At 45.4% G+C, this 19692-nt stretch overlaps 1 protein-coding gene across 6 annotated transcripts in view; it reads right to left on the reverse strand.

The window, feature by feature from the left end:
* Window positions 1-1938: 1938 nt before the first annotated feature.
* sestd1 (SEC14 and spectrin domains 1) overlaps window positions 1939-19692 on the reverse strand; it is a 29321-nt gene continuing 11567 nt past the window's right edge. For all 6 annotated transcript variants that reach the window (XM_042084144.1, XM_042084141.1, XM_042084143.1 and 3 more), the window contains exons 7-19: window positions 16134-16247; window positions 15014-15108; window positions 14607-14662; window positions 12846-13090; window positions 10088-10210; window positions 8205-8399; window positions 7574-7688; window positions 6972-7131; window positions 6520-6601; window positions 6301-6423; window positions 5440-5631; window positions 4023-4147; window positions 1939-3179 (exon numbers count right to left, since the gene is read on the reverse strand). In XM_042084144.1, the coding sequence (XP_041940078.1) occupies window positions 3020-3179; window positions 4023-4147; window positions 5440-5631; window positions 6301-6423; window positions 6520-6601; window positions 6972-7131; window positions 7574-7688; window positions 8205-8399; window positions 10088-10210; window positions 12846-13090; window positions 14607-14662; window positions 15014-15108; window positions 16134-16247 (1785 nt within the window). In that variant the 3' untranslated portion in view covers window positions 1939-3019. The remainder of the gene's footprint in view (window positions 3180-4022; window positions 4148-5439; window positions 5632-6300; window positions 6424-6519; window positions 6602-6971; window positions 7132-7573; window positions 7689-8204; window positions 8400-10087; window positions 10211-12845; window positions 13091-14606; window positions 14663-15013; window positions 15109-16133; window positions 16248-19692) is intronic.

Genomic DNA, 19692 nt, shown 5'->3' on the forward strand with positions numbered 1-19692 from the left:
GTACGTCTGTAGTCCTCTCATTATAGCATGCCACTGCATATGTGGGTAGGGACTACAGTACATGTACATATGCAGTCACTGGCTGCAGTAACATTACTATGCAACTGCATGGCTCGGCCTTTCTTCAATTTGGTACCAGCGAGGGTAGTGCTGCAGCACAAAGTCAGAGTCCGCTTATTACAGCACTCCAATGCATGTGTGCGTGTGAGTGGAGTATGTGTGCATACCCACAAAGGACACACACACACACACACACACACGCACACGCACACTGGCAGGAGTACTATACCACCGGTTCAGTTTGCATGTCTCCAAAATGGAGTTTATCTTGAGGCAAAGAGATGAGGAGAAACACCTATTGGAGCCACCTGCAACTTGGAATAAACAAAGGGAATCAGAGAGTGTGAGAGAGGGAAAGAGAGAAAGAGACATTCACATACACAAACACATTTTCAAAAATCAATATTGCCAACAGGCATGGGAATGTAACCAAGCAACACAGCAAAAAAAGACAAAACATAATGTGTAACAACAGAGATGTTTTTTAAACACCACTGTATAGTTTGTGGGCCCAAAAAGATTAGAATGGCAAGGGTAAACTGTTATAACATGTCATGGAAATAATTTAAAACAAACTGTGGAGATATAATTTGTATAATAAATTGGATTTTGTCATTAGCCACATTTACATGGACGCTTCTACTCCAATTACAAGTGGAATAACTGCTCAATTAAAATGAAAATTCCTGAGGCGATCAGAATTTTAATCCGACTTAAAAGACGTGGTGTACACCTAGTCCGCTCTTATTCCGATTATTCGGATTGACTGCTTTATCTTCTCAAGGACAAGTAGGCAACAGCGGTTATTCTGATGAAAGATTCTAAAGCGCTTGAGTGCACCTGATCGGAATGTAAACAGACGGCACAACATTTTCAATCGAAATAGTTTTATCGGAATGACAAAAAAAAAAAGTATGTAAATGTGGCTAGTGACAAAATTACTTTCTACCAAAGATTCTAGAACAGAGCTCTGTTCTAGAATCTTTGCTTTCTACTGTTCTCCACATTCCACACTTTCTGGAAAGGTGCAATCATAGATACTGACATCTACGAGGTGCAATGAAGAAATAAAGACCTTTAGCGAGAAAGAAAAAAAACTGACTTCATAAAAAGATAATCCCAATTATAAGCTTGCCAAATTCACATTCAAACAAGATCATCTTAATATTAATTAAACATCATTTAAAAATAGCAAAGTCCTTCAAAATCTTCCATTATTCTCTGGATTTGCATGTAAATGAGTGATAGGCTTCTTCACACCTAATTGCCATGCATCCCAATAAACAGAAAAATCAATCCCTCTTCTCCACATACCACATCTACACTTACAGAGAACTGTTATTAACTGAAGTCATCAGGTAAACAGGAATGAAGACGGTTAACATTATTTCAGGAGATGATAGTATTTACTATACATACACTGTATCCAATGTATGACCTCCTCAAAATGCTGAAACAATGTATTATTTGTCTACCCTGGAAATCCAGAGTTCTCACGAGAGCACAATGGAATTGTCTCTGCGAGACACTCTGGCAATGAGCAATGATGCACGTTACTTTTACCCCTTGCATTCCGGGGAACCAGTTAAACTGATGAAGACAGCGCTGCAACGTTGGACAGTACACATTGGTCGTAGTGTTATCCGATTGCGTCGAAGTCCGAAATCATTCAGAGTAAACATGGTCTAGTGTTATCCAATTGCGTGCAGTGAGATTTTTAAATGCATGCTTGTTGCCGCCCCTCGAGTTGGGCCACATTGTTCTTGGCCAGACCCTTAATCTTTCTAGATTATTAGGGTCTGGATTTTCCAGGCTATTATTTGTCTGTATACTGAAAGAAAACACACACAGACAAAGGAAACACAAAAAGCATATTTCTCCTCAGTTTGCTGTTCATTTGCCAATTTATTTCTTGTGACCCATGTGTTCATTAAACACATAATTAGCTTATGCTTAAATGTAAAAATGCCAAGTTTTGTACAAATTTAAAGGCATATCAATTAAAATACAAAACAAAATAAATATGGAATTATTATAACAGCATGCCTCAAAAAGCAGGAAAAAGTACATATTAGAAGGACAATTATGAGATGCAACATCATTTGTTTCACATTTTATTTATCAAAACAAAGCTTGAAGCCACAGTTCTAGTCTAGGATTTCAACAAGGCTTTGTTTTCATATTGTACCTTGATACACACAACTAATGTCGTCTGCTAAATGTCTTTATGGGCTAGTTGATGTCTCCCATGACTAACATTGCTGTCTGAACTTTAACCAGTTAGGTTGGCAGTTTGTGTCCAATTTAAAGTCCTTCCGTTCTTGCATTGGCACAATAAAAAATATCGATAGAGAGTTTTGCTTAAGTACTCAAATACACTGAAGTACTGCAAAACAGGAAGCAACAGAAAAGAAATACAAAATACATTGCTGACGGTCAATGGAAAAGTTTGCCAGGAGGCCAAGAAACTCTACAGCACCAGGTTAAAACAAAGCCAGATGTGGTGCTCCCGGCACATTCTACAGGTTTAGTAGCACCGTAAAAAAAGCTTGAGTCACCAGCCTGCGTAACGGAGGACAAGTGCCAGTAAACAAAGGTAAAGCTTTTAAGGGGGGAACAAGTTCAGTGCAGTCTTTTCTCGTTTCTTGTCTCTTTTTGTTTATTTATTTTTTTTGGATGTCTTCTCATTTTTTCCCGTGTGCTATAAGCAATGTAAGGGGATTTCGGCAAGCTGTCTATCTTTAACAGCACTTGGTAAGTTAAGATGATCTGGCAAAGGCAGCGTATAACTGAGATGGTAGGAGCATGAGCGTACCGACCCCCCCCCCCCCCGCCTACATAAAAATCTGACCAACACCTAGAGCACGTGAGGATGAGGCGATGTTCCGGAAGGGGGTTCCCAGGCTCCGAATGGGGGGTGGGGGGGGGGGGGTTCACGATGCGTAATTGAGAGGCTGCATTAGCTCTCCAGCTCTTCAGTCTCTAGTGCCTCTTCCTGGTGCTGGAGCTGCTCCACCTCCTCCAGCTGGAAGCGTTTCTCCTCCACCAGCTTCAGCTTCTCCCGCACACTCTCCGCAGACGACGCCATGTCGCCAGGGCTGCCAAAGAAGTGCTCACTCCTGCTCCGGCAAGAGATATGGGGAGTCAGGGGTGACACAGGAAAAAGGAAGGAGGTAGAAATAGGAGAGAGGCAAAAGAGAGGGAGAAAGAGAAAGATAGGAGAGAGTGAGAGAAAGAGAGAGGGGGAGAGAGAGAAATGGAGAAACAAAACAGGAAGAAGGGAGAGACAAAAGTGAGTCATAGTAATTAAAATAAATACAAAGAAAGTGCATAGGATAAAAGAGGGATAAAAAGAGGTAGAGAAACAAGGAGACATGGAGAAAAAAAAGAAGAGTTTTCTGAGCAGAGTCTCTGTTGAATGGCTTTGTGCATGCCTGAATATCTTTGAGTTGTTACTATTGTATTCAACAAGAGACAGATTACATTGTAATGCAAATAAAAAACTCACACAAACAATGAACACAAGGTCAGTCTAACAGTCCTTGAAATCTTAACAGCAAATAAAACATGTGATTGATGAATGGTGACTGAACAAGTGTTGAATGAAAACATCATCTAACCTAACTAGAGATAATAAACGGCAGATTTCCTGACAAGCACATTAGCATTTGGCAAACATGCTCCTCTGCCTTCTCAAGAAATACTACACCACAATAAAAATAGACAGAGGAAACAAGGGAACACTTTTGTTAACACAGAGAAGGAGAAAAAAAATGTGAGTGTCGCTGATACATTTCAAATGAAACGTGAGTTACTGGGTGAGTTACTGGGTGAGTGAGTGAGTGAATCCACAGCCATGGAGCAGAGCATCCAGAGGATTAAAAGCTTGTCGGGGCTCGGCGTGAGGCTCTTAAGCCATCCCCACCCCACCCCTCCTCCTCCCCCGCTCTCGGCTCTCTTACCCGTCTGGGAATATGACAGGCACAGTGAGGCGGTCCAGGAGAGACTTCCCCAGCACCACCACCTCCTCACACGACTCCAGGTCCAACACCATGAGCTCAGCCTGCTCCGGGCTCTCTTTCAGCAGCTAAGATTACGCAGTCCCGAGGTAATGGAAACCCAGGGAAGAGAGAAAGACAGAGAGAGAAATAGGGGGGGGGGGGGGAGGCAAGAAGAGAGGGAGAAAGGAGAGGGGGAGATCTTTAATGTTTGAGACTTAACAGGTGCTCACGATCTCTCTGAGTGCAAAGGATGGAGAATTTCAGACACTTTGAAGGCCAGAGCACATTCCGTGGGCCCTTTATCTAAATATTGTAGGTTTTCCTTTCTGTATTTTTCCCCCCATGTAGAGACGGCAGAGACATGGTCTGCTCTTTACAGACGGCTTCAAGTTGAGTTTTTGATTTTACTTAAGTACAGGAGGTTATTTGCCAACAGCAGCAACGCAATCCATTTCTGTATGTAAACAGCATTAAAAGAACACATAATAGAGACTCAGCAGATAAAAGACTTGAAAGCAAACAGGGACATCTACAAACAACAATGCATCTCTTCGCTCTTTATGACTACAATTTTCCCATTATTTTGCCCAGAGATGAATCTGCCTTTGTGAAATATTTCCTTTTTTACCCCTTTCCGGCAGCTTTCTTGAGATAGACATCAGACATAATGACAGACTCCAAACTTTCAAAAGCGGTTCAGTTGAAAGGGAAATAGTTGAAACGGAGGTATTCAAATGGATACGGTCTCACGCTGCTGCTTTGTTCTGCCATTCCTACTCTGTCATCACACACAAGTCTTAATAGATCTGCTATTAGTTAGAAGAACAATTGTCGGTAGGTGTTCCTACTGCTAAGATGACAAAGGCTGACGCCAAATAGAGTATAAAATTGAGGACTATGATATTTGGGTAGTGCTGATTAGAGTGTTGAAATGTTCTAATTCAATCAAAGTTCTCATTACGGAGAAACAAAGAGTAGCAGTGAAGATTCCAACGGTAAAAGTGACTCAAACTGTGAAGCCAATTCGAACACGAAGAAACTGTGCAGACTGAAATAGGAAAGGTGATTGAAATAGGATAGGGGAGAGGAGCTTTAGTTAAAGTTAGGGTTGGGCTGTAGAATGCAAAAGATTCTTGCAATTGTCGGCTCTTGGCTTTGTGGAGATAAGATACCAAACTCTAAGTGAGCTGTTTGCAGACATGCACTCCTCACTTCTGTGCCCATGAGACTACAGAACTTATTTATAGTCTCTCTTCATCATTAACAATTAATATCGTCCAGTAACACAGAAATATCTAAATACTGAAATGCCCTAGTAAACACTGGTAATGTTTTAAGTCGGCAACAACACACTGCACTGCACACATGCCATACGCACATTCTCTGCGGAGGTGTGGAAGGAGCTGGCCATCTCCAGCCGGTGCACTCGCTCCTCGGAGGTGACGGAGAACTGCTTCCACACGCGGTTCAGACGGGGCAGCGTGTCGCCCGAGGAGCGGGTGGTGCAGCGCAGGGACTGGCACAGGACCACCGTGGCCTGGAGGAGCTGCCGACCATAGTCATAGGTGCTCTGGAACACACACACACACACACAAAATGTCAAGGACTATTTTACTATGCACAACAGACTAAACTTTATTGTAGACAGTGCTTACTGTGAGTCCACAGCTGAAACTCACACAACTCCACAAATCAATAACACATTCATAAAATATGCCTTCTACAGGTAGCATAAATCTTCTAGTGTAGGAAAACAACACAAAAATGTCAATTTTTTTTTTTTCGTTTCGCAACAAAATTGCAATCAAATTGGTGATCCCATTTTAAACTACCACCTACAACCGATATGTGTGCTCAAATGTAAATGTGTAGTAAATCACCAATGACTTGTATGCATGCCTGAGTCATGAGCAACATAAACCAACATCAACAATGTCAGTGTCTTTACTGACCAAACCAATGGGCTTTTCATTCAAAAGTGTTATGCAAGCAGGTTCGCCTTGGAAATCAGGGTCAACATCCTACAAACCTGCATGCCACTTCATACTTTTTACAGTACTACTCAAATATTCAAGGGTCAATCAACATTAGCTCATTTTCCCTCTTAATTCAAAGGAAGCATGCTTTATGTAAGCAGGTTCATCTTGTAGATTAGAGCTATCACTTTGTAGGACTTATAGGATAGGATTTTATAGGATTTCAACACAGAGCGGTCATTCAATTTTGCTTAATGTTGTACCTGTGCAACATCAACAAACTTTTTGTGCTTCTCCAGGAGCACTTTGGTCTCCTGTGAGTCATCGCCCAGTCTCAAGTGGGTCTTCAGCAGAGCGTCCAGCAGCTCCCCCAGCCACTCCACCGCCTGGCCAGAGAGGAAGAGCTCAGAAGTTAGACATCAAAGTCCCCACATCAAAAACATGTTCTTCAATAGTGAGAAAGGCGGTCAAGTGAAACTGACCTGTGAGGCGTCCTCTTCACACTTGAAAAGCTGGACCATCTGAAGCATCTTCAGTCTCCGCACATCCACCATATCTTCACACCTGGAGAGTGACAGCAGGATTATCGACACAGACTTCACACATTTTGTTTTTCATTTTTTTCCAGTCCTACTGGGGCACTGAAAATAAATAGGTTTTTAATGGTGTAACGGTAGACTGCTGGTACACGGCTGTGCAGTATATACATTAGGTAACTCTCCCTCCCGATGCCTTCAGAGATGAGCCAGTAATAGATGCTAGCACCCATGAGTTTTAGCTCCCTTGCTAGCAGCTTGCGTCCCAATCCGAGGTGCTGCAAATTATGGGTTTGAGTACGGGCAACTACGCGGTCAACACAACATAGGTTACAATGGCACTGGTGTCCAATGCTCAATTTTGCCTTTCGAGTGGCCTACAATGATGACTAACTGACCTTTGTTTGCGGAGCTGCATGTCCTCCATGACACTGTGGATGTGGTCGACATTTTCCTTGTTCTCCAGCGGAGCTTCTTTTCCATACGACCAGGAGGCCTGATTGGACATTTGATCCAGCAGAACCTGACCCTTCTCTTTGAGGCCTTGTAGGGCGCCATCTATGGGCAGATGTGAGGAACAGCAGTGAACCACAAGCCAACACATCAAAACATACATAAATAAACAAAAGAAAAGGTCACACAAACAGCAGGTGACTAAACCAACCCTCCATTTTCCCAATCTAAGTTGACACTGCCAATGACGGCAAAGGTGCCAATAACGTTTTCTTTAAAAAGTGTAAAGTAACTGCACCTCATAGATATTTCTGACAAAGCACCATGACCAATACCAACACACTAGAATAAACATACACACACACACACACATTACAAACAGCAGGTTATAAAACACCTACAATTCCCCTACTTTCAGCTGATAACTATAAGCCAGTGACATAGAGTAAAACTAGATGGCTCATGATTGCTACTCTTGACAGGGGAGAGCCGTGACGAGGCTCAGAGAGCGCAGCGGATGCTGCTAAAGCTCAGGTCTACTGCTCACCTACGCTCTTCAGCTTCTCCTCCAGGTGCTTGAGGGTCTGCTGGATGGCGGCGCCGTCCGCGGGGGCTACGTCGGCACAGAGCATGCCGAGCAAGCCGTCCAGCTGCTGGGACAGCTGAGGGGGAGGAGGAGGAGGGAGAGAAGGAACCGGAACATGAGCCAGCGCCACCGCTGCGTTCACGATCACATCATTCAAAAGACAGTGAGTGTTTATGGATGTTCCCTGCTGTGCGCATGTTTTTCTGCGAGGTTATAAGGGGTTTGGAAGTGGCTGGTAATGAGGACAGAGAGAAAGTAGTCTTCCCACAGCAGGCTGAATTAGTAATAATAATGATCTGCTAATTAGCGCCGGTTTCCAGCCAAGAGGTTCGGCTAATCGGAGTGAAATCAGTGGGCCCCAGTGCACCCAAGAAGCAAAAGCAGGGAAACTATTTCACCATTGTACCAGGAAACTATCAGTTGAATTGACTTGATTTAAATTTTCGTTCAAAGCAATTAAATTAATTTGATTTATAGATTGGGTCATTAACAATAAACAGGACTGGAGTCAAGTTGGAGGGGGGCATTGCACTGTGGGGCATTCTGCAGGCGTTACAGGGGAGTGGGTGTCCAGTAGCTGAGAGAGACTTACGTCCTGGGCGGTGCCATGGAACTCGTGGGCGGACTGCAGCACGTTCTGCCGGGACTCCAGCTGGCTGGCCTGCCGATAGCAGACGTCGCTCAGCTGCTGCTGCAGGGCCTTCAGCTCCAACAGGTCCTCCTCGTCGCCGGCACTCAGCAGAGCGGCGATCTGCTGGTTCAGCTCCACGTACACCGCAAACCACTCCTACGGGAACAACAGCCACAGCTCCTCTGTTAGAGGCTGTTACACAACAGTTGGGTCTGGTCAAATCATTTATTCATTTCTGATTGGACAAAAGGCAGGTCTGACCAAATGGGGATATTTGGCCGAATCACAGCCGTGGGGATATCTTTTACCAACCCCTACTGGCACTCATCTCATATTGCTTAATTAAAGCATAGTAGTAAACCTAGCATTGGCCTTTGCTGAGGGAACTTGGTAAAAAAAAAAAAACATATACCACACAGCCACTCCTGTGAGACGACGTGTGCCAAGGCCCGTTATAGGTACCTCCAGCACAGGCATTAAAAACTCCATGTAGACTAGAGGAGAGCCATTGCTTGGGTTATGAGGACATCTCCTCGTTTTGATACCTGATCATAACAAATGTGTGTTATAATATGTGTGGATAAAAGCGGCTGCTAAGAACCATAACCATAAACACACTCTGTTGCACACACACATTTCACCCAGGGAATCTAATACACACTCTACACTGCCAGCCACTGGTACACAGCCAGTACTTTGGCCATTACAAATGACTGCGCTCTCCATAGTCCATAGTCGTGAGAATTATTATATGCACTAAATGTCATTTAAACCATTATCTGTCCAAATGCACACAGCATTACAGAGCATTACGGAGAGCAGAGTTACTGTGCATTATCACACATGATTTAACTAAATCAGAGGAATCTGGACGCACTGCCGGTTTTCTGAACACTACCAAGAAAAGAGCCGCTTTATCCAGAATGAAAATGGGCCATTTCCACCAGTTAAGTAAACTGCTGGTGGATGGATAAACTGGGTGTTAATTACTTTACAGCATGCCTGCATGCTGAGAGCATCAAGACCACCGCACCAGCTGAACTTTCACCAATTAAGACATTGAGTAATACCGCCCCCTATTGGACACACATGGCACAAAAAATGAGAGGTGATCCAATGAAATCTAATGATCCTTCCTGCACTTGAGATTTAATTAATTTTTTTCCTTGTGTTTTTGCCATTATAGGCCTTTGCCGCACTCTTCCATATTAATGAAATCACGCTTACACGCGCACATAGGAAAAGTGAGGGATCAGCCAGAGCTTGGGGGGCCTGGGAGATAAAAAAAAAAAAAAATTAAAAAAAAGTCTCCACCCCGAGCCAACACACCGACTACTGCAGCCGATATAATCTCATAGAGCTAATGGAATCAGTCCGTCCCGGTCCAAATGACCGCAGGTCCACAGGCTGTCCACCTGATGTAAAGGGGGGGGGTCTCTCTAAAAGTCAGCAGGTCTCTCAAGCTACTCAGGTATATTGCTGTGTCCACTAAGTGTATTAGCAGGTGCAACCGACTGCAGTATTTGGGATTTCCAGCTGGATGAGTCAGAGCGCAGGCAGGGAAGGACAGAAAGCTCCATCAACACCACAGCACACTGCCTCAGGGCATTAATGGACCAAAATATTCTCGCAGACCTGCGTATATATCTCATACATTTTTAACCATGTCATTTCGTAAGATATATATTTCATATGCACATGGTAACAATTTAATAACATATTTCATATATCAGATTTGTTAGCCAACCTATTGTAGATGTACTGATCTCCGTGTAATTTTCTCTCCCTGTCTAAGAGACACATTGTGCAGGGCAGGAACAGGGACAGAGAGGCTGGTGTCTTACGCTGTGTTGGCTCTCAATCTCCTCGTGCTTCTGCTGCAAGGCCTGTGAGGCCCGGATGGAGTCCCCGATCCCCCACTGGGCACGGAGCTGCTCAGTACCCGGACCCTCCAGCCAGTTCACAACCTGCACAGAGAGCAGAACACACACACTTTAATTACCTCACACACACGCACACACGCATACACACACACAGCCCCCTGCAGGTGAACCAGGAGGGAGCCCTAATTGGACATCATTAAAAATCAGGAGGAGATGATATCAGGAAAATCAGATGGGAGAGGACCGCAAGACGCCTTGAGAAATAATCGAGTGCAAACACAGAGACAGACTGACTTGGAATTAGTGTTTCAATGCCAAGTGCTGTTGGTTTTTGTAATGGCATGCAACAGAGCAGAACATAACAAAAGAACATAATGCGACACACAAATCGCAAATGAACAGTGCAGATGTTACACGATGACAATAGACTTCCATTGGCCTCATTTTTGCCAGGCATCGGTGGCTGAGTGTAGGTATTGCCCCTCCGAGGGGCGATTCGTCTCACTCGGAGCGTGACATAAATAAGTGGAGCGTTTGGCGCTGACTGGGGAAGCAGCTGGCGGCACTGGGCACTTTGAGGGAAGGGAGGACGGGGCGATGAAGCGCCTCATTGTTGGCGGATGACAGAGCTGTTTCTCGGGGCACACACACCGCACCCCCGTCCCCCCCTGCCCCCCTTTCTACCCTGGTGAAGCCAAGGCGAGTCCTCGCTCCCGTCTCCAACGGCTCCGAGCGGTTAGGCTTACAAACCGCATAACGCCCCCATCCTCAAGCCTTTATACCCACCCACACACACACACCATCACCGATCCAACACTCTATGGTGGGGGTTTTTCCACCGCAGATAAGAACTAGGCCAAACTCCTTCAGCCCAAAAACGCTGTTTCGTTCACTCTCACCAAAGCACCGCTGCTGCCTGACATCTCCGTCGCCATGGTAACAGACATTCAATTTAGATTGACTGGATTTCTTTTTCAGAGAGGGAGACGGGGAAAAAAGGTCTCATTTGACACACTTCTCCTCATGAGATAACATGACAACGTCGATGCCGGCATCTTATCTGAGACTTAGTGGAACCGTATGACTCAGGCTCACTTTGTTGCTGGGGGTGACTGCTTTTGAGAGCACAGCATCGAGAAAGGATGGGAAGAAGAAACACACTCCGTTGATGACATTCTTCTTGAAGTGCAGCTCGTGCACTGAAATCAACTTCTTGAAGTGTAGCTCGTGCACTGAAATCAACTTCTTGAAGTGTAGCTCGTGCACTGAAATCAACTGCTTTTTTTTTTCTTTCCAAGGACACACACCCAGAGAAAGTGGGGAGGTCATGAAATGAGAAAACCGCTGAAAAGAAGCACGCCGCGTACTCCCACGCACACCTTTGGGCCAACGCTGTCAGACCACCAGAAAACAACAGTAATAACAGTTAATATCTCGCATTTAGCGAGACATCCTGGCAGGGAGGAGGTGCTTTGAGAATGGACAATTTTCTGGGAATGAATGCGGTAATCTTTATAAATGCAGAGTGAAGACAGGCATTTGTGAGACCAAGGCTACGCCAAGTCATGATAAATCAAATGACTTCTCAGTGGGCACAGCCACAGCCAGCCACACACACACACACACACACACACAGGATGAAGAACTTAAAAAACATAGTGCCTCCACAAAGTGGTGCATAATAACAGTTGGTCAGAAAGGTCTGAAGACAGCTTTCACACTAGTGTAGTCTCTAATCTTTTCCAAATAGATTCACTTAATTCTATTTAAAGGGGAAGAGATGTTCTTATTTTCGAGAATTTGGAGCATTGACACTTCCTGTATAGTTAAGATGGCTCACAACAGCACATTTCTGTAGCAGTTCAACATTGAGGACTCCTATCAGTCTCAACTATGGTGGCACCCACACAGCTGAGCATGAACTAAAGTGTGCTACTGTTGGCAACTCTGTTTCACAGACAATGATCTCCACAAAGTCTTTCACTCCAAACTTGTTGAGATTGATACTGAGAAATAGAAAATTGCACTGTCTGCTAAACAGACAACAATGGATTCCGAGAGAAAATCACTCTGCTAGAAAGCATTTTTTTTATCCAGGAAGCTGCCTTGTTGACTCAGGCTCAAGGCCTTTTGGTTTAATGTTTTGGGTCTATTCCCCGAGTTCTCAAATGACCAAACCACCATGGCCTTCAGATGGAGGCTGACCACATCCTACATGCGAGGCACAGCTCAAAGGCTGGCAGGGCAGCCTTTAATAACACACAGCCCAGACACCATGAGCTAGTAAGCAGCCATGAAACTTGAGCATTTGCCAGACAGTTTTAGCTTAGCACAGTTAACATGTCATGCTCCGGTGGACATATTCCCACGTACTTAAAGGTGTGATCATGCACAGAGCATTGTCTTTTAGAGTTAAAAAAAAAAACATGGGATGGCATTTTGAAAAAGTGGGATTGAATGAGACTGAGACACTGGCTATGAGACATCTTTCAAATCCACAATGCTGTTTGGTAGCCGTGCATTAATTCTTATAAAAATATCATGTCATGTCATGGCCTTTTCACTAAAGCTGTGGGAATCCATTGAGCAATCAATGAAAGAGTCAACTCTTTTATTTTTGTTCACAAGTATAGTTGTGGACATTTTATTTTTAGCCGTACCACTGCCCCGGGAACCCATTCAGTGATGAGCCCTGCAGCAGTGTTGTCCTCTCCCCTACCTGCATGACCTTGGTCTGGATCTCCTCCAGCTGCGAGCGCTTGCTCCTCTGCCGGCACACCTCCTGGTACTTGGTGTACTCCTCCCGCAGCGAGTCCAGCAGCTTCATCACTTGCGGCTGGGCCAGCAGCTCGTCGTCCATGGGCGACCAGGCCGTGCCCCCGCCACCGCCACCACCACTGCCGCCGCCGCCACCCTCGGAGCCGTTGAAGCGCCGCTGCTGCAGCTCCGACAGCAACTCGTGACCTGAAGAGACAGGAGAGAAAAGAGAGGGATGGAGAAAAGCGGGGAGAGTGGAGGAGAGGAGAGAGGGAAGAGAGAGGAGAGGGGAATGAAGGGGGACAACGGGGAGCAGGAGTTAGAAAAGGAGGCAAAGACAAGGTCAAGATGTGGGTGGTAAACACAGAGGCCGCTCCCATTGCTCACCTAATAGAGTATGGTGCTGACAACAACAAACAAACAACAACAAACAACAACAAGGTTCAATACCCTTGGAGCACAAACACAGGCTAGCTTTACTCTACTGTCGGAGAGCTCTCGGAACACAATCCCAGCATCTGGCACAGAATCTGCTAGGATGGTTTGGAGAATAGATTGTATCTGACGTGAGGCATCCTTGAGAGCTCTGCACTGCCACACTGATGTGTTCCTCAGAGACGTAGGGTGTGTGTGTTTGTGTGTGTGTGTCTGTGTCTGTGTGTGTGTGTGTTACAAATAAACTCACTAAAAGGAGCAGCAGGAGAGATTTAAAAACATTAACACTAATGGGAAGGGATGAATAACATGTGGCAGGAGGACTCGAAAAAAGATGAACGGAGGAAACTAGCAATGAGAAGGGAGGGAGAAGTGGAAGGGAAATACCGTCACAGAAAAGAGAGAGAGAGAGAGAGCAGAGGACAGGACAGGAGAGGCTCTCTGAACGTGACAGGGAGCAGAGCTGAAGCAAAGGTGTTAGTGTGACGGATGCAAATGCAAGGGATGGCAAAACGCTCCTGCTCGACGAGATTATTTCAGCTACAAAGCTGTCACACCGGGGCTGCGCTGGGGAGAGAGTTCTTCTAGGGGGTGGAGCGCTCGCCCCTCATTTGTTCACATTTTTCAGCGAATCTGGGACGGTACTGTCACCGCGTAGATTTGACTTAAAAAAGAAAAAAACAAGACCCAACAAGCACCTCCAAAAAAGGGGAAGGCAAAAAAAGAGAACTCCTTGCTTGTCAAGAGGCTCTTGTTTGATTTCACATTTGTTCTGTAGTCCCATCTGTGCTGTGACAAAACGTAACAACAGCTGAGAGACATGCAGAAAAAGAGAGAGCGTGAAAGAGAAGGGATTCTCACACAATGAGCCATCAGCACAGGGGGGTGAGTCACCTCTGCTCCACAAAGCCATTTCTTCAGTGGGCAGCACTGTACAAGAGACACACTGACCACCAGCACCCAGACAATGGGCCCTTTACACAGCCAGCTACACGCTGCCTTTTTGCAGTCCTGGGTAAATATTTTCAGTGCAGTAAAAGGGCTTGAGTAATACGCTGAAGAGACCACCCCACCCCACCCCCCTCCCAGCACCAAAAAACTGCCAGGAATCCAGGGGCCCAGAGTGGAAAAATAGCTTTACCACTGCCACATCATAGGACTGGGAAGCCACAGTGGCGAGTTTTATTGGCAAAGGGAGCTGGAGACATTCACCAAAGCATACTCTGTAAAGCTCAGAAGTGCTGGATTGTCTTTGGTTGTGAGTGACTCAAGGGTTGGCATGGCTTACCTGTTTGTAAAACCGTTTCTGGGTCGAAGGATGGCAAGGCGTTACAATCTGGTGGTCTGTTAGGGAAAATAAGAGCTGAAAGTTAATGATATGGATCGGCAGGGCAGATCAACAGGAAGTCAACACACTCAGTGAAATAGAATTGCTTTGTTGTTCTTTCGAGAGTGAAAACATGACAGTTTCTTGAAAGTAACTAAGAGCATTCGATTTGTTTTGAGTTCACAAGTTCACACACAGCAGTTCAGGAGCAGAATTCAACATAAGGTTTGTAAAAACCACGAGCCATTTCAATAACTCATATTTTAAAAATAGATAAGCATAAATAAATCAGATGGTGGAACACATTGCTGAAACTCCTGGCATACTTGGAGTCATGGAGACTGATGGGGAGAGGAGACCAAACCCACCTGTCTTTGTCTGGCTGGTTGGACTTTTCGTTCTCATTGATGACCGCTAGCTCATCCAAAAGGGACGTGGACTCCCTGGTGAATTTCTCAAAGACCTGATCAAAACCAAAAATGTGTAAACGTGGACAGATTAACATACAACTCCATAAAAAGATGAGGATGGGATGTGCACACAGCCAAGGACTGATCTAATGCATGTATACCATTTGTATCACTACCCCCATAGGATGACATCTATTTTTAAGTCAATAACTGAGGGAAATAATTTGCAAAATCATCTGATTATCATTTTCACTACGACTGCTGAGAGCAATCAGACTGTATAAAACACAAAGAGGAGGCAGGAACACTGCTGATTATTAATGGAAGAGGGTCAGGTTAGAACTGTTCCCACAGGAAGGCCCTTGCCTTGACTTATTTTTATTTGAAATATGTGCTAAATGACTATTGCAAAAGCCACATAGAAATGAAATCACTAAGTACAGACTACCAGAGACTCACTAATAAAAGTGTTGCAACAGATTCAGGGAAGATGAGAAAAAACAGCCGGCATGTTAAAATATTCAGACAAACTTTGGCTAAACTGGGTAACTGTTTGAAACAGAACAGAAGTTCTTTGATGATGATGCCATCAACATTTTAAATGCACTGCCTTGACTCTATTCTGCCATATGAAACTGTTCCACTGTGTGAACCATTTGTCCACACCTTCCATTTGTCATTTTCCACTTTTGGACAAGGCTGAAGAGAGAGCAGACCCTGTATTAGGGTTCCAAATGTTGCACTTCAAAACCAATTCTTCATTATGATTATCCACATCAAAGAAGCAACAGCATGACAATTAGGGAGTTATTACCTGCAGTTAATGTTGCAATGACAGTATGTGATGGGAGTATTCTGTAGCTACAGTCCCTAAAAGACCTTTATTAATGTTTTGCTGAGGAATATCTAAGCTAAGCACTTACTAAGTTGCAAAGCTGTTGTAGAAAAAGTGCTAGCACATGGGAGCTTAGCCTCCACAGAAATGTGCACAGCGTGTCCTCGCTTTAATGTGCACAGCATGTCCTCGCTTTAATGTTGCAGGACGCGGGTTTCTTCTCCTTTCCTGTCTGTGACTCACCAGTCTCTTGTTGACCCAGTCCATGTGGTCGTACAACAGACTCCCCCCGAATTCTTCCGTCAGCTGACACGGCTCAATGTAGCGCGTCAGTTTGTTGGCCGACACCAGGATGACCTGAAGCAGAGGAGTGGACAGAGATGAGACTGCTGCGTAGATTTAGAGAGAAAAAAAAAACAAATATACCTCCACCACCCCTGCAGGTGTCTAAAGAGGTTCAACAAACAACAAAAACCTCATTCAATACAGAAAAGAGTGCCTGAAAGCCACAAGAGTGGGTTAATGGTTCAATTCGGCGGAAATCTCTCCACGCCATGATGCACGATTTCCCTGTCTGGCCAGGAGGAACAACACCCCTCCCCGTGACAGAAATGTCACCCAAGGTTAATCATCTATGAATAATTTATTTGATATTTCCATTTTCAGTCATGCAAGGCCAGGGATAAACTCAGCAGGTGAGGTGGCCTTCCCGCCCAGTCGAAATTACAGCCCAGCACTAAATGTCACCAACACTGATCACCCATGTGCACCATGTATACGAGAGAGAGAGAGAGAGAGAGAGAGAGAGAGAGAGAGAGAGAGAGAGAGAGAGAGAGAGAGAGAGAAAGCACAAAGGAGGAGAGAGTGTGACAAAGACAGACAGACAGACAGAATGAGTGAGACAGCAGAGATGGTGAACAGATAGAAAGAATGAAAGACTGAGAGAGAATGATGGAGAAAGAGGAGGGCAAAAGCAAAGCCAGAGAATGAGTGACACACACAGGGAGTGAAAGGGCCAGAATGTCACACAGCTAGAGGAATGGCGAGGGCAATCCCACTGGGGGTCAGAGAGGGGTGTGTCCCCTACTCCTGCACCCCCCCACCCTGCTGAGAGGTGTGCCCCCTACTCCTGCACCCCCCCACCCTGCTGAGAGGTGTGTCCCCCACTCCTGCACCCCCCCCAGCTGTCGGACGCTCCTGTCTCTGAGTCATGCTTCCTCCCTCCTGACACCAGGCTGAGGTTCAGCAACGCCCTGACGTGAGTCGCGACCAGAGGATGGGAGTCAACAGCTGACCCCCACCCTCTCCTGCGGATCATCACAGCTGAGTCAACACGCAGGCCAGCAGACGCCGCCACCACCCCAAACCACCATCCCCCACATGTCCCTCTCTGAACGCACAAATACAGCCACTTAACGCAGACACACACTGGCCAAGCTTGTCGCAGCGGTCTACAGAACACATGGGACGGGATATAGGCCGTGCTCAGTGTTCACTCCGTTTTTCGTTTTTGCCTTCTTCTATGCATCCCTCATCTCTCTCTCTCTGTGTCTCTCTCTCTCTCTCTCTCTCTCTGCATAACTGACACCAAATAAAGATGTTGCTTGAATGATTAATGTAGAGGACTAGAAATACTGTTTCTGGAGGAGTAACCATGCCAAGGAAAAACTTCCATACGGATACACTTCTTAGTGATTGTTGTGAGTGGTATGGCAAGAGAACTGAGAAAACTCCCAGGAACTGGTATACGCACGTGTGTGTCTGCGTAAGAGAGAGAAAGGCTAACTGCTTCCTTTGTTTTTTTCTAAAGTTCACATGGAGAAATTTGTTTTTCTGTACAACTAAAGCATAAAGGAACCATTATGACCCTACTTTCCTTTCAAACAGAATCAAAGGAAAAGAAAGAAAAAAAAAAAATCCCCCAAACCACAAGACCTTGGCTAAACAAATAGTGTTCTCTCCTCTGAAACCCAGCTTCTCTGGAAGTCACCCAGTGCTCCAGCATCTATTTAAAAAGGTAGGTCTTTTTAAGACGGCAACTTTCTGAATCTCCTCAAGCATTTGACCCTGAACTACCCCCCGTGTCGAGCATCATAAGCAGTGCCTTGGGAGGCTGCCAGCCTGGTTCCACACATCCACAAGGTTAACGGTAGGATGCTAAGCACTCCCACCTTCACACTGGCTGCGAGACCAGGACGCCCCAGAATTCTCTCCTAACTCTGCAGACAGCACTTATATATAGCCATGCTCCATCTCTATAGCCGGCATGCAATGCAATGCCATCGCGGCACTGCTGCTGCTGCTGCTGCTGCTGCATCGGGAAACAATCAAAGGGCTAATTTGGGTTATTAACGTTTCACGACACGTTCGCGCCTATATACATATTCATGGCCGTGCTTTGGTCCACACAGTGGACGGAACAGAGACTTCCTCAAAAGAGAAGAGGAGGTCAGGAATGGGGGAGGGTGGGGATTGTGCAGCGCATGGCCATCCATGCTTTCATCGGGGAGGAAATAATGTGGCTTGAAGGTATAAAACATTATTTTGACGGAAGATCAGGCACGACTGAAGCCGCCAAACCTCCAGCAGGGGAAGACCTAAAGGAAAACAGAACCCCCTTCCCCCTCCACCACCCTTTCTTTGCAGCGTAGCATTAAATCAAATTACTGCTGGATCGTGACATCTGTATATTTAACCCACACTGATACCCACTTCTTTTCCTAGGCCTGATACATTTTTAATCATTCTCAGATTGAGCTTGGATTCAAAAGTGCACAGAGGAAGTTTCATAGAAGATAATCTTTCATGCAGTAGCAGCCCTGCAGCTTGGGCCTACAACATACTCAAAAATCCCCTAAAAAAGCCGTTTTTAAGTTAATTAAATCATGCTGTTCAATTAACGAAAATATGTGCCCTCTTAAAAATAGTTGGAAAGTCCTCAGAGATCTAAATGGCAAACAGGAAAAGTCCATTTCCTTGCGAAGGGGTTTCCAGGTCGGGCTGGCATTTCCACATGCTCACAAATTACTGCCAAATTGGCTTCTGGTGACGGGTTTTGAGATCAAGAGCTTCCAAGCCGCTCGGCATGCTCGAAATGGCCGAAAACCCACTCACACACCTCGTCAGTCACACCAGTCGAAAATGCCCATTCATCACTTGGTGTCCTTTAGTAGGTCAAGAGTGTGGTAACGAACGGCTGTTTTCACAAGTATCCCCATTCACGACCCCATTCCCCCCCTTATCCTCCCGAAGTCGGGATAAATTGACCTATTCTGCCAAAACTGTGCCATCTGGTTTTCCGAACGCTTGTTATGAGGAGGGGGCGAAAGGCTGGAGGGGACGGCTGGCCCAGATCACTGGAGGAACAGTTGGAGCACAAACAAATCTGAAAAAATAAAATCAGTGTCAGGACACACACACACACACACACACACACACACACACACACACACACACACACACACACACACACACACACACACACACTCCGTCTCATTCAAACACGGTCTTACACACACGGGTGCAAGCAAACAAACAAGAAAGCATGAGCAAACACAGAAATAGAACACACACACACAAACACACACACAGACACAAACAGACACACTAGGGACTCTATGCCGGAGACAGTGGTGTGACTGTCCTTCCATGGACACGTCACCCGCCTGTTCGTCTGGATGCACATTACTGTTGCCAGGCAACATGACATTATTAGTTCATGCTGAAACAGAGCGTGGTGAGTGGCAGACAATTAGACAAATGAGTCTGGTCTCTTCGGCCACCCATTTACCTTGGCCTTGAC

Source organism: Alosa sapidissima, chromosome 2 (genome assembly GCF_018492685.1).
Source record: "Alosa sapidissima isolate fAloSap1 chromosome 2, fAloSap1.pri, whole genome shotgun sequence".
Lineage (NCBI taxonomy): Eukaryota > Metazoa > Chordata > Actinopteri > Clupeiformes > Clupeidae > Alosa > Alosa sapidissima.